The sequence below is a fragment of the Lissotriton vulgaris genome, chromosome 2_1 (assembly GCF_964263255.1).
Source record: "Lissotriton vulgaris chromosome 2_1, aLisVul1.2, whole genome shotgun sequence".
Taxonomy (NCBI): Eukaryota; Metazoa; Chordata; class Amphibia; order Caudata; family Salamandridae; genus Lissotriton; species Lissotriton vulgaris.
This window is the reverse complement of record NC_141687.1, coordinates 338,382,863-338,401,935: the sequence shown is the minus strand read 5'-3', so window position 1 is coordinate 338,401,935 and position 19,073 is coordinate 338,382,863. Positions and strand designations below refer to the sequence as shown.

The window sequence follows — 19,073 nt, the reverse complement described above, 5'->3', positions numbered from 1 at the left end:
GTGTTTGGAGACCTGGGACCTTGGATCCTTCGTCCAAAGAAACCTTGCAAGATCATTTGGCCTAGAGTACATACACTTACACTTCCCAGTGCACACCTCCTGTGATTCCAGTCATGATCACTATTTGAGTCTTTTGACCTGCACTCTACAATAACTTTCAGGCCTTGATCACTATGTCTTCCACCTGATCTGTGCTATGTGATAGGTCTCGGACACTATGCAATATTACTGTCTTTATGTGTACTCTATAATTTCCAGTACATGAACATTCTTTTGGTCTTTCAGAACTGTAGTCAAACAATAACTCTCAGCCTTTGACCACTCTGTCTTTTGATCTGTATCCTACAAAGTCTCCCAGTCCTTGACTATTTTGTCTCTCGACCGGTGCTCTACAATAACTCCCAGTCATTGACCACTGTTTCTTAGTTTCAATTATTGTGATTGGAAATCTTCAACTATACAAGGTGAGGCATATCCACCTAGGTTTCACTATCCCAAAACAGTAATCCCTCCTTAGTATGTCTATCCCAGTCTAAATAGTTTTCACTTGCCCATTCAAAGTTTTAGTCTCACGGACGTTCCTATCGTTTGACCTGAACTCTACAGTAAGTACCAGTCTTTGACCATTATTTCTGTCTTTTGACCATTTTGATAAACTTCAGTCCATGACCTTGATTTCCACAATTAGACTTTTACTCCAGACTGTATCCTTGATCACTATTTTTGTTTTTTCACCAGTATTTTATGGTAACTCAGAGTCCTTGTCTACTATCATTGTCTTATGACTTGTACTCAAGAGTAACTCCCAATCCTTGGCCACTCTTGTTGTCTTTGACCTTAACTCTATAGTAACTCCCAGTCCTTGGCTACTCTTGTCTTTGACCTCAACTCTATAGTAACTCCCAGTGCTTGACCATTATTCTGCTTTTTTTTTTACTTCTTCTTCAGAGTATCATCTAGTATTTGACCACTAGGCCTGTCTTTTGACCTGTACTCTACAGTAAGTTCATGCTTGACTATGTTCGCCTTTATCCTGTGATTTACATTAATTCTCAGTCCTTGACCACTATTTCTGTATTTTGGCCAGTACTATACACATATAATGTTATTATTGTTGATTGAACCTAACAGGTGTTTGAGATCATGACTTTCACCACCATCTGTTTACCTGTTCTCTGATCTTCTGAGTCTTTTGCTTCTTCGATGACATCTAATGAAGATTCCTTCTGCAGTTTCTCCTCGGCCACTGTCGTAGCACCATGTTCCTCACCAGCTGTGGGTTCCTCAGCAAAACTCTCACCGTCTTTCACTCTGTCTGCCGATGTGGAGGATATTGCTGACTGAACCACTGTTTGTTCATCTCCCGCGGGCTCCACATCCATCACTACTGAAGTACTCTGCCTGGAAGCACTATGTTCTCTCCCTGGGGCTATGTTTTGCACATTTATACTGGACTCTCTGGTAGGAGGATGGCTACCATGTGGGCTTCCCTGTGCTGGATCTGCTGCTAGATCACCATTGCCAGCATTGGTGTTTGTATTCTCCTTCAGGATCGGCATAGCGGGATCAGGCACTGTCATTTTCCCCTCTGAGGACACTGGTGAACCTGCTGCACCCAGACCCACATTATTACTTTTCTTCATTTCTACCGACCCAAGTTTTCCCACACTGTGTTGCTCACCCGCCGAGTCCACGGACCTGTCACTCCCACTCTTCTTCCTTTGTGCTGACCCTACCCGAACAGCACTGTGTTGCTCACCCACCGAGTCCACGGTCCTGTCACTTCCACTCTTCTTCCCTTCAACTGACACTGCCCGACCAGCACTGTGTTGCTTACCCACTGACTCCACGGCCCTGTCACTCCCACTCTTCATCGCTTGTGGTGAAGCTACCCGACCAGCACTGTGTTGCTCACCCACTGCGTCCACGGACCTGTCACTCCCACTCTTCTTCCTTTGTACTGACCCCACCCGAGCAGCACTGTGTTTCTCAACTATTGAGTCCACAGCCCCATCACTTCTACTTTTCTTCTTCTGTACTGACCCTACGCGTTCCACACTGTGTCGTTCAGTCACTGAGTCCGCGCCCCAATCGGTCTGGGATCCTACATGTTCCAAAGCACCAGAGATGACACCAGATGCCCGGACTTCAAGGCCCTCTAAGGATTCTTCGGCTGTCAGGGATCCTTCTGATAAAATGACTTTTGGCGCTTCATCAAAGTCAGCCCAGAATTCGGTAGGATCCATCTCACGAAACTCAATCATGGGCCCTGTGTAAGATAATACTTCATCAATACAAAAATACAACAATTCATCACATTCACTAAATAGGCACGGCAGGGTTGTTCATCATTAGAAAAAGAATTACCTATTTTCTGCCAGAGTTAATCAGCACAGAATTAGTTGCTTTCTTTACAGTTTAAAGGGCTGCAAATAACTCCAGAAAGCATAATTTTTCAGTGATTTGATATCAAATTTGAGAGAACTGTGACTTAATGAAGTTAGTGACATTTTACTGCATCCTTCCAAGGAAGTTTGAATTATGGGACCACTGCATGCAACATTTGAAGAGATATTATGCTGCAATGACCCAGATTTGCAGGGTGGCCACTTAGGATAAATATATATATATATATACATTGAATCTAAATAGAAATCAATTACATTGTAAAGGGTTATCCTGAAATCTGGCATGGATCCAGCCTGGTGGGCCAATACTGGGCTTCCCTGTGTATATTCCCTGGGTATATTTTCCTGATAGGTGCCCCTCCCTGTCAAGTGCTAAGCCAGAACAGACTCAGAATCCTTCCCACAAATTCCAGAATGCCACGGTGCTCAGAGTGCATAGTTTGTAAAAACATACGTGCCGGGGCCCTCGTCAGGAGACCACAGCAGTTTGCAACAAACAGTGCCACTGTACCTACACAACTACTAACCATCACACTGCTACAAGTGTGACAACTGAGACTGTTTGAGGCTGCCAAAGTTTTAAGAATGTCTTGGGTGGCAGGTAGTAGTCATTTTTAATGTATACTATATTATCAAACAACTGATTTTCTGCTCCTCTTTAAATACAGTAATAGGCTCAGGAAACCACCGGCTCAAATTAAGCGCTGGGTGCTCTATACTCACACTGCCGAGGGTTCCTAAAACCCCCTGTGTCTTCCAACCCTTCAGTGTCATAGAAAGCCTCCAGAAGCAACAGCACCCTCTGTCTGTCCAAGACGCCAAGCTGGAAAGAAAGCAAGAAGGATCTCGACTCAGGTTAACATGTATTCACCATGCACTCCCTGCCAGCCCGCCTTGCCCCAACCCTGCCCCAACCATGCCCTGTCCTAGGCTTGTAATGTTTTTCTGGGCCATGAGAGGTGGCCCTAAGCTAGGTGTGGACTCACTACCTTTTTACTACTGCGTTTTGCAGTACATCGTTTTTACCCGGCATGCATTTAGGTGTATCATATTCTCAAGTTTTTCTCAAATACTCTTAAAGTGCGCCAGTCACGGCTGGCATGACTCGCGTGGGGGGGTTTTGCGGGGGTGTAATACATTTTTTTTAATATTAAAACTTACCTTTGCCTCCGGTCCTGTGTGCGTCTCCTCTTTCTGCTCACAGGAAGCAGAAGCAGGTAGCCTCCCTCTCCTCCCCTAAGCCAATCACAGCGCTGCAATGGCTGGGACACCGACCGCACAGGTGCCTGTCGGGAGGCCGTTTTCTCTATGCAGGCTGCATGAGCCAACATGGAGAAAAGGGGAGAATGTGCATGACTGGCAAGGCCGACCAAACAGTCAGCGGCCACAACATTGGGCTAGCCACTCCTCCCTGACCTGCCCACCCACCCGCAACCAAACCCTTCTTCTGCTTTCTCGAACATAAAAAGGTACTTGTACCATTTTATGTTTCTGCTTCTCACACAGAGAGAAAGCAGTGGGGCGACGCTCCTCCGCCCACGTAGAGGCGCACAATTTACTCTCAAATGCTTTCTCTCAACACACAAAAAGCCAAAAACCTATAAGCTTGTTTTAGTCAAATTGGCCCCAGAGATTTTACAATATGGTGCTGTAATTTTGAATACAAAGTCAGGAATGATGCAAAGAGTTTCAGCGTTCCACACAAAAAAAAAATGCTTTTAGAGCCCTCCCCATCACCCAAGAAGTAATAAATATTTTCAGGCTTTCCTTTCATTTGACACTAGATCACCCAGCCTTATGTGTAAGTCAGCACTGCTGGACGTAGCAGGACTCGAAGGTGTAATAGGAGTTTTTTTCAGCTGAAAGACTGGTTCAGTGAGAAAGCTAGGAAGGTACATGTGCCAAGATGCTAGACTTCCTCCAAGACTGAGCCGGTGTACATTTACACCTGTTTTGTGACCTTTAGGGTTACAGTGACTTTAGAAATGTAGTTTAGGAATAGCGATGGTCTTGTTGTTTTGTGGGTGTGTGGAGGGCCGACTTTAGCGCTTGTGGCGCCTTGCCCGACAGTCTTTTTAACCCCCTTCCCCCCCCCCCCCCATTACCTCCTCCACAAATTCCGGCACTACTGCTTTCCAATAGTGCCCATCACATCTCCATTCCCCTCTCTGACGTACATTTCAATTTTTAAGTGCCTAAACTCTACCCATAGTTCTCTCCCACTTCCCTCCTCCGCACTCCACCGGATTAGAGAGGAGTTCGCGCGCCCCACCTACCTTCCCATGGTCACAGGCCAGGAAGAGGTCGGTGAACATCTGCCTCCAGCGGTCGTGCCTGATGGTCTCCCGGAAGACATTTGCACTTTGAGACAGATGGTGCAGGAGCGCGAGGAAGAGGTCTGTGCTCAGGTCCTTGATGTAAGAATGCACATACTGCGGAGGCAACAGAACAAGAGGGCTTAGCTGTCATGTACACCTCCCTGTGGCGGAAACCGGCATTTGAGTCTTAAAATGAAGGTGCTTCAAACCCTCCTTACAATGCATCTGGCAAAGTTTACAAAAATAACCCATTTAAAATCTAAAAAAATACATTTTCAATTATCAGTTAAGCACAATGTATAGAAGCTTTATTTATCACCATTGAAAACATTATTTACTCCTGTCAGTTAGGCATAGTCGTAAACAACAACATTGAGTTATATGGGGTAATTCATTCAGCAGGGTTTTATCAGACAATAAGAGTTTACATATTGACCTGTTTTTATATCGACTCTACAATATCTACTACCAACATTATCCTTAAGGTAAGTATCCGGGCATGCAGGAAATCTTTTTCTTAGGATCAATCTTTACCTTTTATTTATTTCGTGTTTTATTGTTGAATGTATGACTGCCAGAAGATGTAGGTTTGTGATAATGACTGCACTTCAAAGTGCAACTTTTTACTAGCATATTTTGCCAGGAAACAGCTGTCAAAAGCCAGACACGGCAAACAGCCGACAAAAGGCAAAAAAGGCAGAATTTGGTGCAGTACATATAGAATCCACTTGTATGCTCTATTCGTGGGCACAAAACTCATAAAAAAGAAGTCATTTCTACTCCTTGTACATAACCGACGCTTGGTCGCGGATGAATACTAGGTGTAGGAAATACTACCTCCTATAAATACCACCTCCTATAAATGCCACCTCCAATCGGGTTGTTAGGGTCTCCCTAGGTGCCTCAGGTAAGGGTGTGGTATTTACTGGGTGCAGTTTTCCATCCCAAGTTTGCGGCTTTAAATGGTCGATAATGTGGTGATACTCCAGGTTTCCCCCACTCGGTATATTGCAGATTTCCTGGTCCAGGTTGCATCAGGTTAAAAGGAAAGTGTGTGCAAGGAAAGTAAAATCATTTTGCACTACTGGTGATCTAAAGTCAGAATTATCAAGGCCCCTGATATCCAAAGTATGAAACTGGAAGAGCGCATGGAAGCACAAGCAGAGAATAGTGAAGCAGTGACCACCAGTGACCGCAGCTTGACATTGGCTGAGGTCATGGGGGCTTCATTAAGCCCAACCCTGTTTAATGTATTTGTTTCCTCATTGGCAGCCATTGGAAGAAAGTGGGGTGTTGAAATGTGTTCTTATGCTGACGACACCCAGCTGATGGTCACCATTGATGAGAAAGATGATCCTAAAACTCGACTACTAAAATGCCTGACTGAGCTGGCCAATTGGATGCAAGAGCACTGTCTGAGATTAAATGCAGACAAGTCAGAAATCCTCCTGTTTGGCAAAAATCCCCAGCTCTGGGACAACAGCTGGTGGCCAAGTAACCTGGGCTTGCCCCCAAATCCTACCATAAAAGTGAAAAACTTGGGTGTGGTATTGGACAGTGCTCTGTCCATGAAATCACATGTCTCCACTGTCTGTGGCAGAGGCTTTGCATTATTGAAAATGCTCAGACGAGTCTTCCCCTGGATTCCGACTGAGTGTAGGAAGACCCTGGTCCAGTCGCTGCTGATGAGCAGACTGGACTACGGCAACTCTCTGTTTGTTGGAATGGCAGACTATCTTTTCTCTAAACTGCAGATAGTGCAAAATGCCGCGGCAAAGGCTGTATGCAATAAGAAGAGATATGATTCGGCCAAAAGTTGCATGCGAGAACTACATTGGCTCCCAATGCGACAAAGAGCCAACTTCAAATTACTGTGTATCACACACAAGGTACTTTACAATACAGGCCCTACCATTCTACACAATAAAGTCAAATTCCATAGACCATCGAGGAACCTTCGATCCAGAACTTCAGGAAGAGCAAACACCACCCACGTGAAGACTGTCAGGATGGGAGAGCGGGCTTTCTCTCATCTAGCTGCAACCAAGTGGAATGAACTACCTCCCAATCTCAGACTGACAGAATGTCTCTTATCATTTAGGAAACAATTAAAGACACTACTCTTCCCTAAACCAGAATAATCAGTAATCAATGCGGTTACCGTACCCCTCAGCACCAAACCTCTGCGCCGTGATATCCTACCTAGGATGATTGTTAGCGCTTTATAGATAAATTAAATACAAATACAAATACATACAGACATCCAATGGCGCAGCAGTGATATTTTTGGGCTCGCTTCAGTAAAATTGAACATTTCATTGTCAGTCAGAGTATGCCATTGGTTGACATTCTCGAAGGACCAATTCTACACTGGTACAGTACTGATGTCTAGTTGTCAGTCAGGGCAGTACACTTGCTTGTACTCTGCACCCCCACCTCAAAGGATTTCTTGTATCCTGGAACTATGCAATTGTCATCCCATTCGCTGTGTAATTATGTCTCTGATTGGATTCACATTACCATGCAAAGCCCTTCTGTGTCACTCATGTCAAGGTCAATGATGTATAAATCCTGGCGATACAGAAAATAAGATATTACTACAGCTCCACTTGAAAAATAATAGCTTGTGAGATGGTTCACACCTGCTAGGCAGCTACACTGCTTGTTTTCCAACAAACCAGTTCCCTCTTGGAAAAGAAACCACTTCAAGATGAAGGCTGCTACTAGGAAAAGATCCCAATCTAAGATGGCCACGAGTGATAACATAAACCAATCCTTCATAGATTCCCCCAGAGCCAACGTATCACAGTTTCCTGTAGAGTCAACCCTTTACCGTCATGTTTGTCAATATAAAAATATAAGAGTTCTGAACTCAGATTGACCACAAACTCTCCTGGTTCCTCCTCACCGCCAGGCTCTTTGCTGTTGCAGCCATCTTTAGTCTGCACTCTTGCAGAGCACCGACATGCTAAATCTATTACCTCAAAGCCTGCACTGGTGTATCTCGCCTCATTGTCTGGAGGACCGTCCAGTTTCAATTCTGCAGAGTCTGCCGTCTTCAAAGCAGCCGATTATCAGTCCATTTGTTGCTTCTACTGATAATCCTTCAGGACTGCAGCCTCATCACATAGAACATGAACAATGGAGGTTTTATTATGACTGTTGCCATTTCCCCTTTTTTGTACCTTTTCGCTAATCATTCTAGAATGGGTTTTGGGTGGGCAGGCGACCATGGAGAGGTTTGCCCACAGGGAGTTTGGGACATGGTGTAGCCCGGGCTACATCGGGCTTCTTTTGGACTGCTTTTTAGCTGGGCCGGGCTGTGTTGAGCTTGAGGCCTATTATATACCCGGACATTTTATATGGCCAATTACCGTTTTGCAGGAGACACGATGGCCGTCAGTACCTAGTCAGGAACCTTTTTTCTGCATTTCTTGAGTGGAGGTACTGAAATTTAGCTATGGAGTATTTTCACATTCAAGAAGCCATATCGCCTGCATGCTGAGGAAGGTCTCATGGTTTAGCTCACGCCAGACCCGTGGGTAATGGTGCGCCTGGCGGGACATGCAGCAGGCGGTGTGGCGACAATAGAAAATTGGACGGCGGCTTTCCTAATTTTCACAAGCGTGTATTGCGAAACATATCCAGAGCAGTGTGTATCCCTCTTTAAATACATGGACGTTAGGACACATAAACATGTTGTGAGGGAGAAGTTGGCAAAAGAAGTGAAGGATGGCAGAATGGAGGGACCATTTGGGCAATGGTCTATGCCCAATTTGATTGTGTCACCGATCGGGGTGGTGCTGAAAAAAGAATGGAGGCAATTTCGAATAATACAGCACTTGCATGGCCGGTAGGGAACTCGGTTAATGACTTTATTCCAGGTGAGGTTACGTCGGCATCATAGTCCTCAATGGATGTGTCTATGGCATTGGTAGAACAGATCGGAAGGGGGCCCTCATGGCGATGTGTGACATCAAGTTGTGCCAGTTCATCTGGAGGATTTTTAGTTGCTAGGCATAAAGTTTGAAGGACAATGGTACGCTGATAAGTCTTTATCCATGGGCTGTGTGATAGCTTGTGCACTGTTTAAGAGATTCAGCTCCTTCCTACAGTAGGTTTTCACATTACACACAGTGAAGTGGACTGTAACGCACTATCTGAATGATTTCTTTTTTGTGGGGCTGCCCGATTCTGCAGCCTGTCGATTGCAGTTGACAAGTTTTCAAGAGCTCGTGGGAGACATTCAGGTACCATTGCCTCTGGAAAAAACTATGGGACCAGCAATAGTGCTTTCGTTTTGGGTATCGAACTGGATTCTGTATCCATGAAAGTATTCCTCCCAGTGGACAAGAAGATGCAAATGCAACTGTTATTGGGCACAATGCTGGACAAACCAAAAGTAATGGTCATGTCTTGCTGGGACATTTGAACTTTGCGTGTAGACTAGTCAGGACGGGGAGGAATTTCTGTAGGCACTTGGACATGTCCTTGGCAGGGCTGTCATTGCCCCATTATCAAATGCATCTGTCTGCGACCACAATGGAGGACTTGCGCATTTGATGCAGATTACTGGACAATTTCATTGAGATACCAATGATCAGTCCAAAGGCGTGTGAGTAGGACATGCAGATGTACTCATACGCATTTGGGGGTGGGGGGAGGATCAGGTTTGAGCTTTACTGGCACAGCAGGTGGTGCGCAGAAGAATGACCAGCAGCATGTATGCAGAGGGCTAAAAGCATTGCTTTTCTGGAATTCTTCTCATTAGTCGTGGTAGTGACTCTTTGGGGGCAGGAGCTTGCTCACAGAAAGGTTTTACTCAGAGTAGATAATATGTCAGTTGTACATGTAGCGAACAGGCAGTCGAAAAGAGATGAACAGGAACTTAAGATGCTGCGAGTTTTCGTCATGTGTTGTTTAAAGCATGATGCTGCCTTCAGAGCAAAGCATGTGCCAGGGGTGGACAATGACACTTTGGATGCTTTGTCTCGTTCCCAGTGGAAGAGGTTGCATGGGCTGGCCATGGAGGCAGACAAAGACACAACGATGATACCAGCAAACATGTGGAGAATAGGAGAGAGAGGATGCAGCAGTTGGTGGTAGGGTCGCTGGCCATATCCATCAGAAAAGTGTATGCTCTGGCCTGGAAAAAGTTTAAAGTGGGGGGGGGGCAAAGGAGAGGTCACAGCAGTCAGGATAGAGAAGAATATATAGTACATTACATCCTCACACTGTTTGGAAAGTGCTTTCAAGGGTCACAATAGCGGGAAAGCTGGCAGGCATTGCCTTCACGTGCAAGCTTTTATGGGTCTATATGCCTTCGGCCAGGAAATGGGGAAGTAGAATGTTAGGGGGATGGTCTAGGGAAAGAGGGCGCTGGCCTCGGCATGGAAGGCATTTATCACAGCGGTTGTTAGGCAAAATGATAGCAATGCTCCCTGAGATATGCAAGGAAAGGGGAGAAGGGGTTCTTTTTTTGACTCTCATGTCCAGGATGTTTTTTAGGGCCTTATGGGTTTTTGAACTGCTGGGTAGAAAAGGTTTCGGGGTTGGTATGAGTAGATTTTGAAGGCCAGGAGGAAGGGAAGAAATTAAGCATTCGGCAATTCAAGACAGATCAGAGGGTGCTGGGGAAGAGAGTGAGGTTTCAATTTTCCCAGCCAAGGGTGTGTGTCTGGTACAGTGGGGAACGAAGTGGTGGGCAGTTAGTGGGGCATCAAGGGGGGAAGTCTTTTGTCACATGGGTGGGGCCCAGGTGAGTGCTCATCAGCTTCTGTGGGTCATGCGAAGAACATTGGAAAGCAGTGAGAAAACCCTGAGGTACTTCGGGACACATTCTTTAGAATTTAGAATTGGTTTGGCCACAGAGGCAGCTCGGAGGTGCTGGGCCAGGGAAAGGATTATGGCATTGGGGCTTTGGTCATCAGACTGCTTCCGGCAATATGTGTGCAGGGAACAGGAAGGGGGTTTATGAATGGCATCAATTCGGTATCTCACATTTCCTGTGCTTTTTTCGGGTGTGCTAGTTCCACTGTCTCAATACACTACAACTCCCAGAATGCAACAGATTGTTAAATAGAAATCCAGGACTGGAGTGTCGTATCATGGTGCCTTGTAGTCGTGTCTAGTAACTTTAAAATGTACACAACTTAAAACAGAGCAGGCAGTGGTGATAAACTCCAAAACATACATAAGGGGGAGGCAAAGAGTCGGAGGGGAAGGAAGGAGTGTGCACAGCACTGTGCACGAAAGCGAAGTCGAGGAGGAACAACGAGGCTGAATTATGGACATTTTTCTTTTCCTCATAACCGGCGCTCAGAATATCCTGAACCACAGTCACAGCCCTGTTCCCTAAATAGCCCGAGATGACATCCGGGGCAGCCACACATTCCAGGATGGGATACTGAAGCCTGCTGGGAAAAATCCAAAGTATTTTAAACTAAAACAAAAAAAATGTCCAAAGAAAACAAGAACTTGTTTCTTCTTTCCTGTTCGTGCGAAACTTGGATTTTATGACGCATAGAGATACAGAGAAAGACACATACAGTGTCTTTACACTTGGTTGTGGTTTCCAAATTGTATTAATATTATTAAAAATCTCATGTTCTGCTGTGACTCGACCCAAAATGACACTCTTGCACGAAAAGTATACCTAAATGGAAATAAAAATGGCAAAAGAAAGGCATCCTTAAAACATATCACAAAAGTGACGCAACTCCAGCAATGTGTCCTTTCACATGGGGAAAGCCCCATGTGAAAGGGCCTGCGTCAGTCTTACGCCTGCTGTGAGGCAGGCGTAGGAAATTGACGCATTTGTGTCCTAGATGTGGCGCAGTGAAATCTCATAGATTTCACTGCGTCACTTCCATGACCCTTTCTTGCGTCAATACGCCCCCTTTGAATACATTATACCTGGCGCAGGTATAATGTGGCGCAGGGGTTTACAAAGTGATGGATCTACCTAGATGCGTCACTTTGTAAATATGGCGCAACGAGGCGCATTTTTTACGCCACTGGTGCGTCACAAAAAGTGACGCACCGGCGGCGTAAAAGTGACGCTCAGCCTCATAAATGAGGCCCCTAGTACTTTTGAACTGACGGCCATTATTTAAGAGCTGAGGTAGCATAGGGGGTCGGGGGGGGGGGGGGGCTGGGGTGGAAGCAGCAATATTTTTAGAACACTCTTGTTCAAGGAAAGTGTGGTGGACTCATGGAGCTGCCTCCAATAAATGTGGTGGAGAAAGAACGGTGGTGGCAATGAAAATGGCCAATGAAAGACCTTGAGGAGCTGTATTATTTAACAAGCAAGGCTAAAACTGGAGGCAAAAAGTTTGACCCAAGGTGAAGAGAGCAGGAAGGAAATACACAACATCACTGGACTGATGGTCGTGTTCACTCTCAGATCCTTAATATTAGAGACATTATGTAAGAACGAAGAACACAAAAATAGTGAAATTTGAAGACGAACGTGAGTTGATGAGGTTTTGATTAATAAAAACATTACAATAATAACAACAATTATTAGTACATTATTATTATAAATGGGACGTGCCTGTCCACATTCCTACAACTATTACCCGGACTGCAATACACCGATATTGCTGAGAAACGGACGAGCTGCAGAATGAAATATTATCAATGTGCCAAAAAAACAAAAAATACGTTTTTGTAAAAGTGAGCCCATATGTTGATTATTAGCAAGCTATACGTGCAGAATTAGATTTATGAGTAGAGTTAGATTCAGGAATTGGGTGAGAGACAGTTTTTTGTAAGGTTAGGTTTGTAGGTGTATGTTTAAGGTTAGATTTAGAACAGGCCTAGAGTAAGGGTCTGGGTAAGGTTGGAATTTTGGTAAGAGCTGTGCTTTGGTTTAGAGCTGTGTTCAGGGTTATGGTTAGACTTGTAGTTGTGGTCAGATTTATCAGCCTATGATTAAAGTTATATTTAGGTTAACTTTAGAGTAAGGGTCAGCCTAAGATTAAAATTGTGGTTGGGGTTAGATTTGTGGTTTGGTTTAGCGCTGGGTTCTGAGTTAGAGTTAAACTTGCAGTTGTGGTTTGGGTTACAGCTAGGGCTGTTTGAAGGGTTAGACTTATCAGTCTATGATTAAAGTTATATTTAGGTTAGCTTTAGAGTAAAGATCAGGCTAAGGTTAGATTAGGTTAGAGCTGTGGTTTGGGTTAGACCTACAGCTGTGGTTTGGGTTAGGGTTACAGCTAGGCTTGTTTGAAGGGTTAGACTGATCAGTCTATATTTAAAGTTATTTTAAGGTTTGCTTTAGTGTGAAGGTCAGTCTAAGGTTAGAGCATTCATTCGGGCTAGACCTCTGGTATAGCTCATGGCTCTGGTTTAGGTTGGGGTTACAATTTGAGATACTACTATAGATTAACTTTGTATTTAGGATAAGGTGTTGGGTTTTTGCAAGGTTTTTTCCTAATTCTGATAATCGTTATAATGGGCTCTTCATAACAGCTAATTCAAAGCCAAACACACTTCTCATTGTTGGTTCCTCATAACCACTTCTTCATGAATGTATTTCCTAATTTTCGAATTCTTCATAATCACACATCCTTTCTAGTGGCATCGAGAGGGTGAGGCTGGCTAGCCCTGATTTAGACCAGATGTCTTTGTAATTCCATGAATTCCTTCTTGCCACACTAGATCAGAAACCCCACAGCCATCTCTGGTTTAACCACCCCTCCTCGCCCTGCAACCTTAGCCCCCTTCCTATTGTGTTTCAATTGCCCATATTTTAATTTGCCCTCACTTGTTATTAGAAGGTTAAGGACTACTTTCAGCTTGCATATGGATTTTTGCCATCATAGACTAAGGGACATATTTATGAGAGGCTTGTGTTACGTTTGCACCAAGCAAAGTGATACATGTGTGACGCACACCTCTGAGTCAGATTTTTTAAGCCACTTTGCGTGGCTTTGTGTGGCTCCAAAAACCGGGAGTAACGCAACACAGCGTAAATCCCATCATCGCGTTACTCTAACCTGGAAAGGCGTTCCATGGATGTTGCGTGAGTGTCCCCACGCAACTCTCATGGTTTCTGGTGCATTCCCAGATTTAAAAGACCATGTAAACCTGGGAATGTGACAAAAAGATATGTCTCACCAGGAGAGGCGTAACGAGGACGAATATGTGTATTTCTCCTTGTTACTTCCTCTTTCGAGCACACATAGAAAGAGGAATACGCCTCTCAGGATTGTTTTTGTGCAGGAAGGTGCCCCTTCATTCACAAAAACAATCCTGCATGCAACGCAGGAACACTTGCACCCTGTTGGAAGGGTGCCTGCATTGGCGCTAGGCAGCCCATTGTGCTCCAGCACAAGGGACAAAGTCAGGAATGTGCCGTAAGCATGAAATATGGCGCATTCCTGCCGTTTCCCAGTTACGACGTGCAGCAAGGTGACTTACTGTGCTGCACCTCTTTTTCATATGTTTGCCCCTAAATCTGCTAGTATTGTCCAGCCTTCCTGGCATCGGGCAGACATGGTGTGTATACCACATGCAGCTTTCCATTTCAAAACCCAGACTGGACACCTGGCAACTCTCCTAATTGCCAAACAAAATCCATTAATTTAAGATATTTAAAGCAGAGCAGAAATGGGGTTTTGAATGATGGAGGTACATGTATGTTTTTGTTTCCCGTTGGGCTTTGGGGTGGCTTTACTTGGTTCAGGTTCATCAGAAACACCACATTGTTCACTTGTCTCATTTAGGGAGAGGCGCTAAACCGGGCACTGTAACCCCATGGTCCACTTACAGTTTATGGGAAGCTGGTGTTGGGGTTTATCATTAAATTTAGTAGTTTGTGCAAAAAATGTGAATAAGATACAAAAACGGCCTCAAAACAGGCACACACATTTTCTGTGTGCTTAGAGGAAGGTAAAACGAGCAAAATCCCAAATATATGAGTACTATTCGCTTGTCAGCTGGCAATAGGCAAGTGTTTAAAAATGAAATCATTTGCGCCTTAGTTTCCTTTTAGCACGACCTCTAATAAAGGTCCTGGCCAATTTTTGTGATGTTTAGAGATGGATCCGTGTTACTCGTATTATCATAATTAACTGTTGCAGCACCCCTATGGAATGTATATGTCCATACCTGTAAGAATGGAGTCTGACTCCAGTTAAGTGTATCTGACCATATTTATAAGGAGGAGAGAGGGCAATTCCATTGGGGTGTTTGGAGCATACTTAGGAGGAAAAAGTGAGACATCATTAAATTGAATGGTGTCCTAAAGATAAAGGGAATGAGACACCATTGAAGTGTATGCGACTGTGTGACTCTACCGAAGCTTCTGCTGGCTGTGATGTGATGGATGAGGGCAACTCCACTAAAACATATGTCACCAAGCTGAACATGTAACAAAAGAGTGCAACTCCATAACGTGTGAGGTCACACAGTAACCAAAGAGTGGGTTTCAATCAAAGTTTGTGGGTGAATTATGACAAAAGAGGAAAACTGCATTCAAGTATCCAAGGCCATACAATGCACATGCCAAAGAATGGGAATTAAATAAGGCGCATATGGATTATGTATACACAAAAGATGCGTCCATTTCAAGGGAGGTGAAATTTCTTTGAAGTTCGTCAGGCCAGTGAAGTGATGACTTAAGAATAATCTGCTGAACTACAGAAGACAACTGCTGTGCAAAGGAATGCGTCTACAGTGGAGCGTAGAACTATGTTGGATTCATGGCCTTAAAGCTGTTACAAAACGATTAAATGTTGAGCATGAGTTACATAGTTTTTGGTGATTAGATTATTCTGTTCTTTCTTAAAAACATTATATTAATTTGGTAAAATATTAATTCGTTTTATATAATTAGTTTTACTCAAGCGAGTTGATAAATAATGGCCCAAGACAGAACTTCTCTTTATACTGTTAAAAACAGAAGGCAAAGATTGGATTCTCTGTAATTATATTGATTATTTTTTGCCTTTAAACACAGAGGGGGCGATTCCGATGTCAGTCAGGAGCCGTAACTGACAGACAAGCTGTCGTCGGTTACGGCCCTGCAAGTACGATGCGACTGAACCCTGTTCGGTCGCACTTGTATACCTCACAATGGGAGCATGCATTCAGAGCAGAATGCATACCTGCATTGTGAAAAGCAGGGGTGCAGTTCATCCCTACATCCTGTGGCCGGCACCCCAAGGTGCATGCCACCGGGTGCAGGGATCAACAGAGGGGCACCATAGGTGCCGCCTCGCACACATGGGGGGCCTGCTGGGGGCCCCCAGAGACAGTTTCTGACTGCCTTTTTGTGACGGAAACACCAGCACAAAAAGGCAGTGAAAAACTGCCATCATACTCCCTCGGTGGTAAAGAGCCAGTCGTAAGCCATCCGGAAATCCGGGTCAGATTCCTTTCCGACCGAGCCCATTGGAATGGCTCGGTCGGAAAGGAATCCGGCCGGCACATTCTGATGCGGTCGGAATGGGGCCCAATATTGTTGGAATGTATTTTACACTGTACTGAGCACAGAGTGTGCCATGAAACATTTCACCTATGAATTTCGATCAGATTGTTTAAACTCGTAATTCCAAATGATTCTGAGGGCAGTTGAAGTATATCTTGCCAGAACATCATTTCAGCCTAGAACAAGTATCACATATTTTGCTAACCAAGGAATGACTTAAGATATTTAGATGGCACCTTCACAATATAAAGAAATTGTGAAATATAATAAGTTCACACATTAACTTAAAATGTGAGCACAGTCCACCTTTGGGATAAAATGTATATTTGCTTACTGCCTCTGGTGTGGGAGGTAATTGAATGTTGGTGACACCAGTGACCTTGGCCATCTTTGCCTCCTAGAGCACCTGAATTTAGTTCTTTAGGCCAGTGGTCTGCTGGTTGCAGTCGATTATACTGTCAGGTGCCTAAAGGTTGGGGGGTGTCTAGGCTTGCCACCCACCTCCAGAAATACGTCCTGGTTGTTTTGACTCTCCTAAACAGTTTTTTAACCTACCCTAGGGACACTACTGTTGCGTGTCTTTTTTACCGCTGCTTCCAGATGAGGCTCGTCCTTTCACCATGTTAGGTGAGTCCTATACAAAGCGGCAGATCAGAATCTCACAGCACTGTACTAATGTGTTACCAATATCAATATTGACATGGGTTTCGGAGTGTAATTGTTTTTAATATAAATGAGATAGGCACAGATATGGCACTATATGTACTTCGTTCACCTACACTTTAAAAACAAGTCATGTTCTTTAACCACATCGCTGCTGCACATTTTCCCCTACGGTGCTGAAGGTTTCAGATTTACATCATTTCATGACGAGCTCAGCTCGTCATCAGCACAGCTCCACTGTGCCTCATGACGAGCTGAGCTCGTCATGAGCATGGAAAGGGTTAATTAAACTAACCATGTTTTTTTAAATATACTTTTTGTACATGCCTTTCCTTCCATGCCTCTCTCTTTCAACAGGTGGCCACATCTCCCTAGGAGGATTCCCCTAGGTGGACTTCCAAAGTGGCAAGTATAACCACAATACTTTCCACGTGAAATTGTAGATAGTAACCATTTTTCCACTTAACTTATTGTACACGGTCCTGAAGAATCGCCATAGATCTCTCCTAGCCAACTTGATGGCGAGAAACATGTTGACCACTAGGGAGTAGAGTAGAGTTTCCTGTACCTTACACAGAGAACACACTACCATCCTTTCTCTTTTAGTCTAGGTAAGGTACCCAACTGAATAAAGCATCACTGAGGAATCCTTGACTTATTTTAAACTCACCTCACGGACATCTACATGAGATTAGGCCCTCTCACCCCCACTGCACCCTTACAGCGGAACAAAAGATCTCCGAAAAAGAGCCCCTTTAAGGGTGCCCGTTGGACATTGCAGCGCCGGCCTAACGAGGAGCAGGCTCAAATGATGAAGCATGACACCTAGCTTGCTGGGTGTGTGAGAGCTCTAGTTCCACAAGGAGGAATTCCCCTCCTCCTTTTACCCTGCTATGGCCCCCATTTTTTCCTTCCTCAACCCGACACACTTGCTCAGGTGGTTTTAGGTGACAACCTATTCACCTAGGAACTGCGTACCATTTCTTTGTTTCACTGGTAATTTGGGCAAGTACGCTGGACCTACTTTAAAAGCCCTTCCAACATCTCTGTTGGCCCCCATCCCCTTAGTTTGATACACAGGTAATTTAATGTTGACAATGCAAAGGTTTGACCATAGGTGTTAGACGGAGGGTTGCTGGGGGTGAGGGGTGCTGCAGCCATACTGTAGTTCAGAAGGTGAATAAGCAATAAAAAAGCCTTTACATTCAATTTGTATCTTTTCACAGTGGTCAACATTTAGGCCCTGTCTTCTTAAAAATGCTGTTTATTCTTTTAACACAAATTTGGTGTTTATGTTACTTTCTTTAACTGCAAAATGAGAGAATATTGTAATGTGAACTATGTGACAATCTTGCTGAATGTCAAAAGAAAGGTAACATGATGTTATTTTTTTCTAACACACACCAAAATGAACTGTCTAATTATTTAGAAATATATAATCAGCTCAGAAGGCATAAATGAAGCACTTTCTTTTGTAGCTCTAAAGCATATTGGAAACAAATATTTTAATAGGATCAAAACAAATCAAGACACTTACTTTGTGATGCACAAAAGATAAATATTCTCTGAAACACAAGTTCCGCACATTATCATTTGTGAGCTTTATAGCAGGGGTGGCTTCTCCATTTGAGCGGAAGTGTGTCACCCCACAAGACCCAGAGCTGAAAAATAAAACAGTAATAAAGTTTATTTATTACTGTTTTATTTTTCAGGATCCGACCCATCCTAAGTGTCAGGACAGGGCCAGCACTGTAGAGTGGCAGCAGCAGAGAGCTGTGTGCTTTAAAATGTGGATGTCTGTTTGGCAGGCCCTCTTGCAATGGACAGCCAGACATGTGTATTTTAAAGTTCTCTAACCCAGCTGTCTTACACAGCTGGGTTAGAGAAAGAACAGGCCTCCAGTGCTCTTAGGAGCTCTAAGAGAGGCTGCTCTATCCAAGCCTGGTGCTGCTTTCATGCTGTGTAAGCAGAGCCAGGATTGGGTAGTGCATTTACCTGCAACAGGAGCTTTCTGGAAAACACCGGAGGGAGGAGGACGTTGCGCTAGGAAGGTAAGTGAAAAAAAAATGTTGTGCCCCCGTCCATCTCACTCGGTACAAGACAGCCGCCACTTGTTGTTTGTATGATGCTTGAGTGTTTCACAATCTCTATGGCTGCAGTGACATGACATTGATGGCAGCAGCCCCACTCTGAAACTTGTTCCAGCACTACTGGGTTGGACTTCTCAAAATTGTAAGGGTTGCATTG

The 19,073-nt window shown here is 44.3% G+C and overlaps 1 protein-coding gene across 2 annotated transcripts in view; it reads right to left on the bottom strand.

Annotated features, from left to right (window-relative positions):
- EFCAB5 (EF-hand calcium binding domain 5) overlaps window positions 1-19,073 on the bottom strand; it is a 377,049-nt gene that overhangs the window by 206,886 nt on the left and 151,090 nt on the right. For both annotated transcript variants that reach the window (XM_086955085.1, XM_086955086.1), the window contains exons 6-8: window positions 4,685-4,840; window positions 3,132-3,231; window positions 1,169-2,269 (exon numbers count right to left, since the gene is read on the bottom strand). In XM_086955085.1, the coding sequence (XP_086811211.1) occupies window positions 1,169-2,269; window positions 3,132-3,231; window positions 4,685-4,840 (1,357 nt within the window). The remainder of the gene's footprint in view (window positions 1-1,168; window positions 2,270-3,131; window positions 3,232-4,684; window positions 4,841-19,073) is intronic.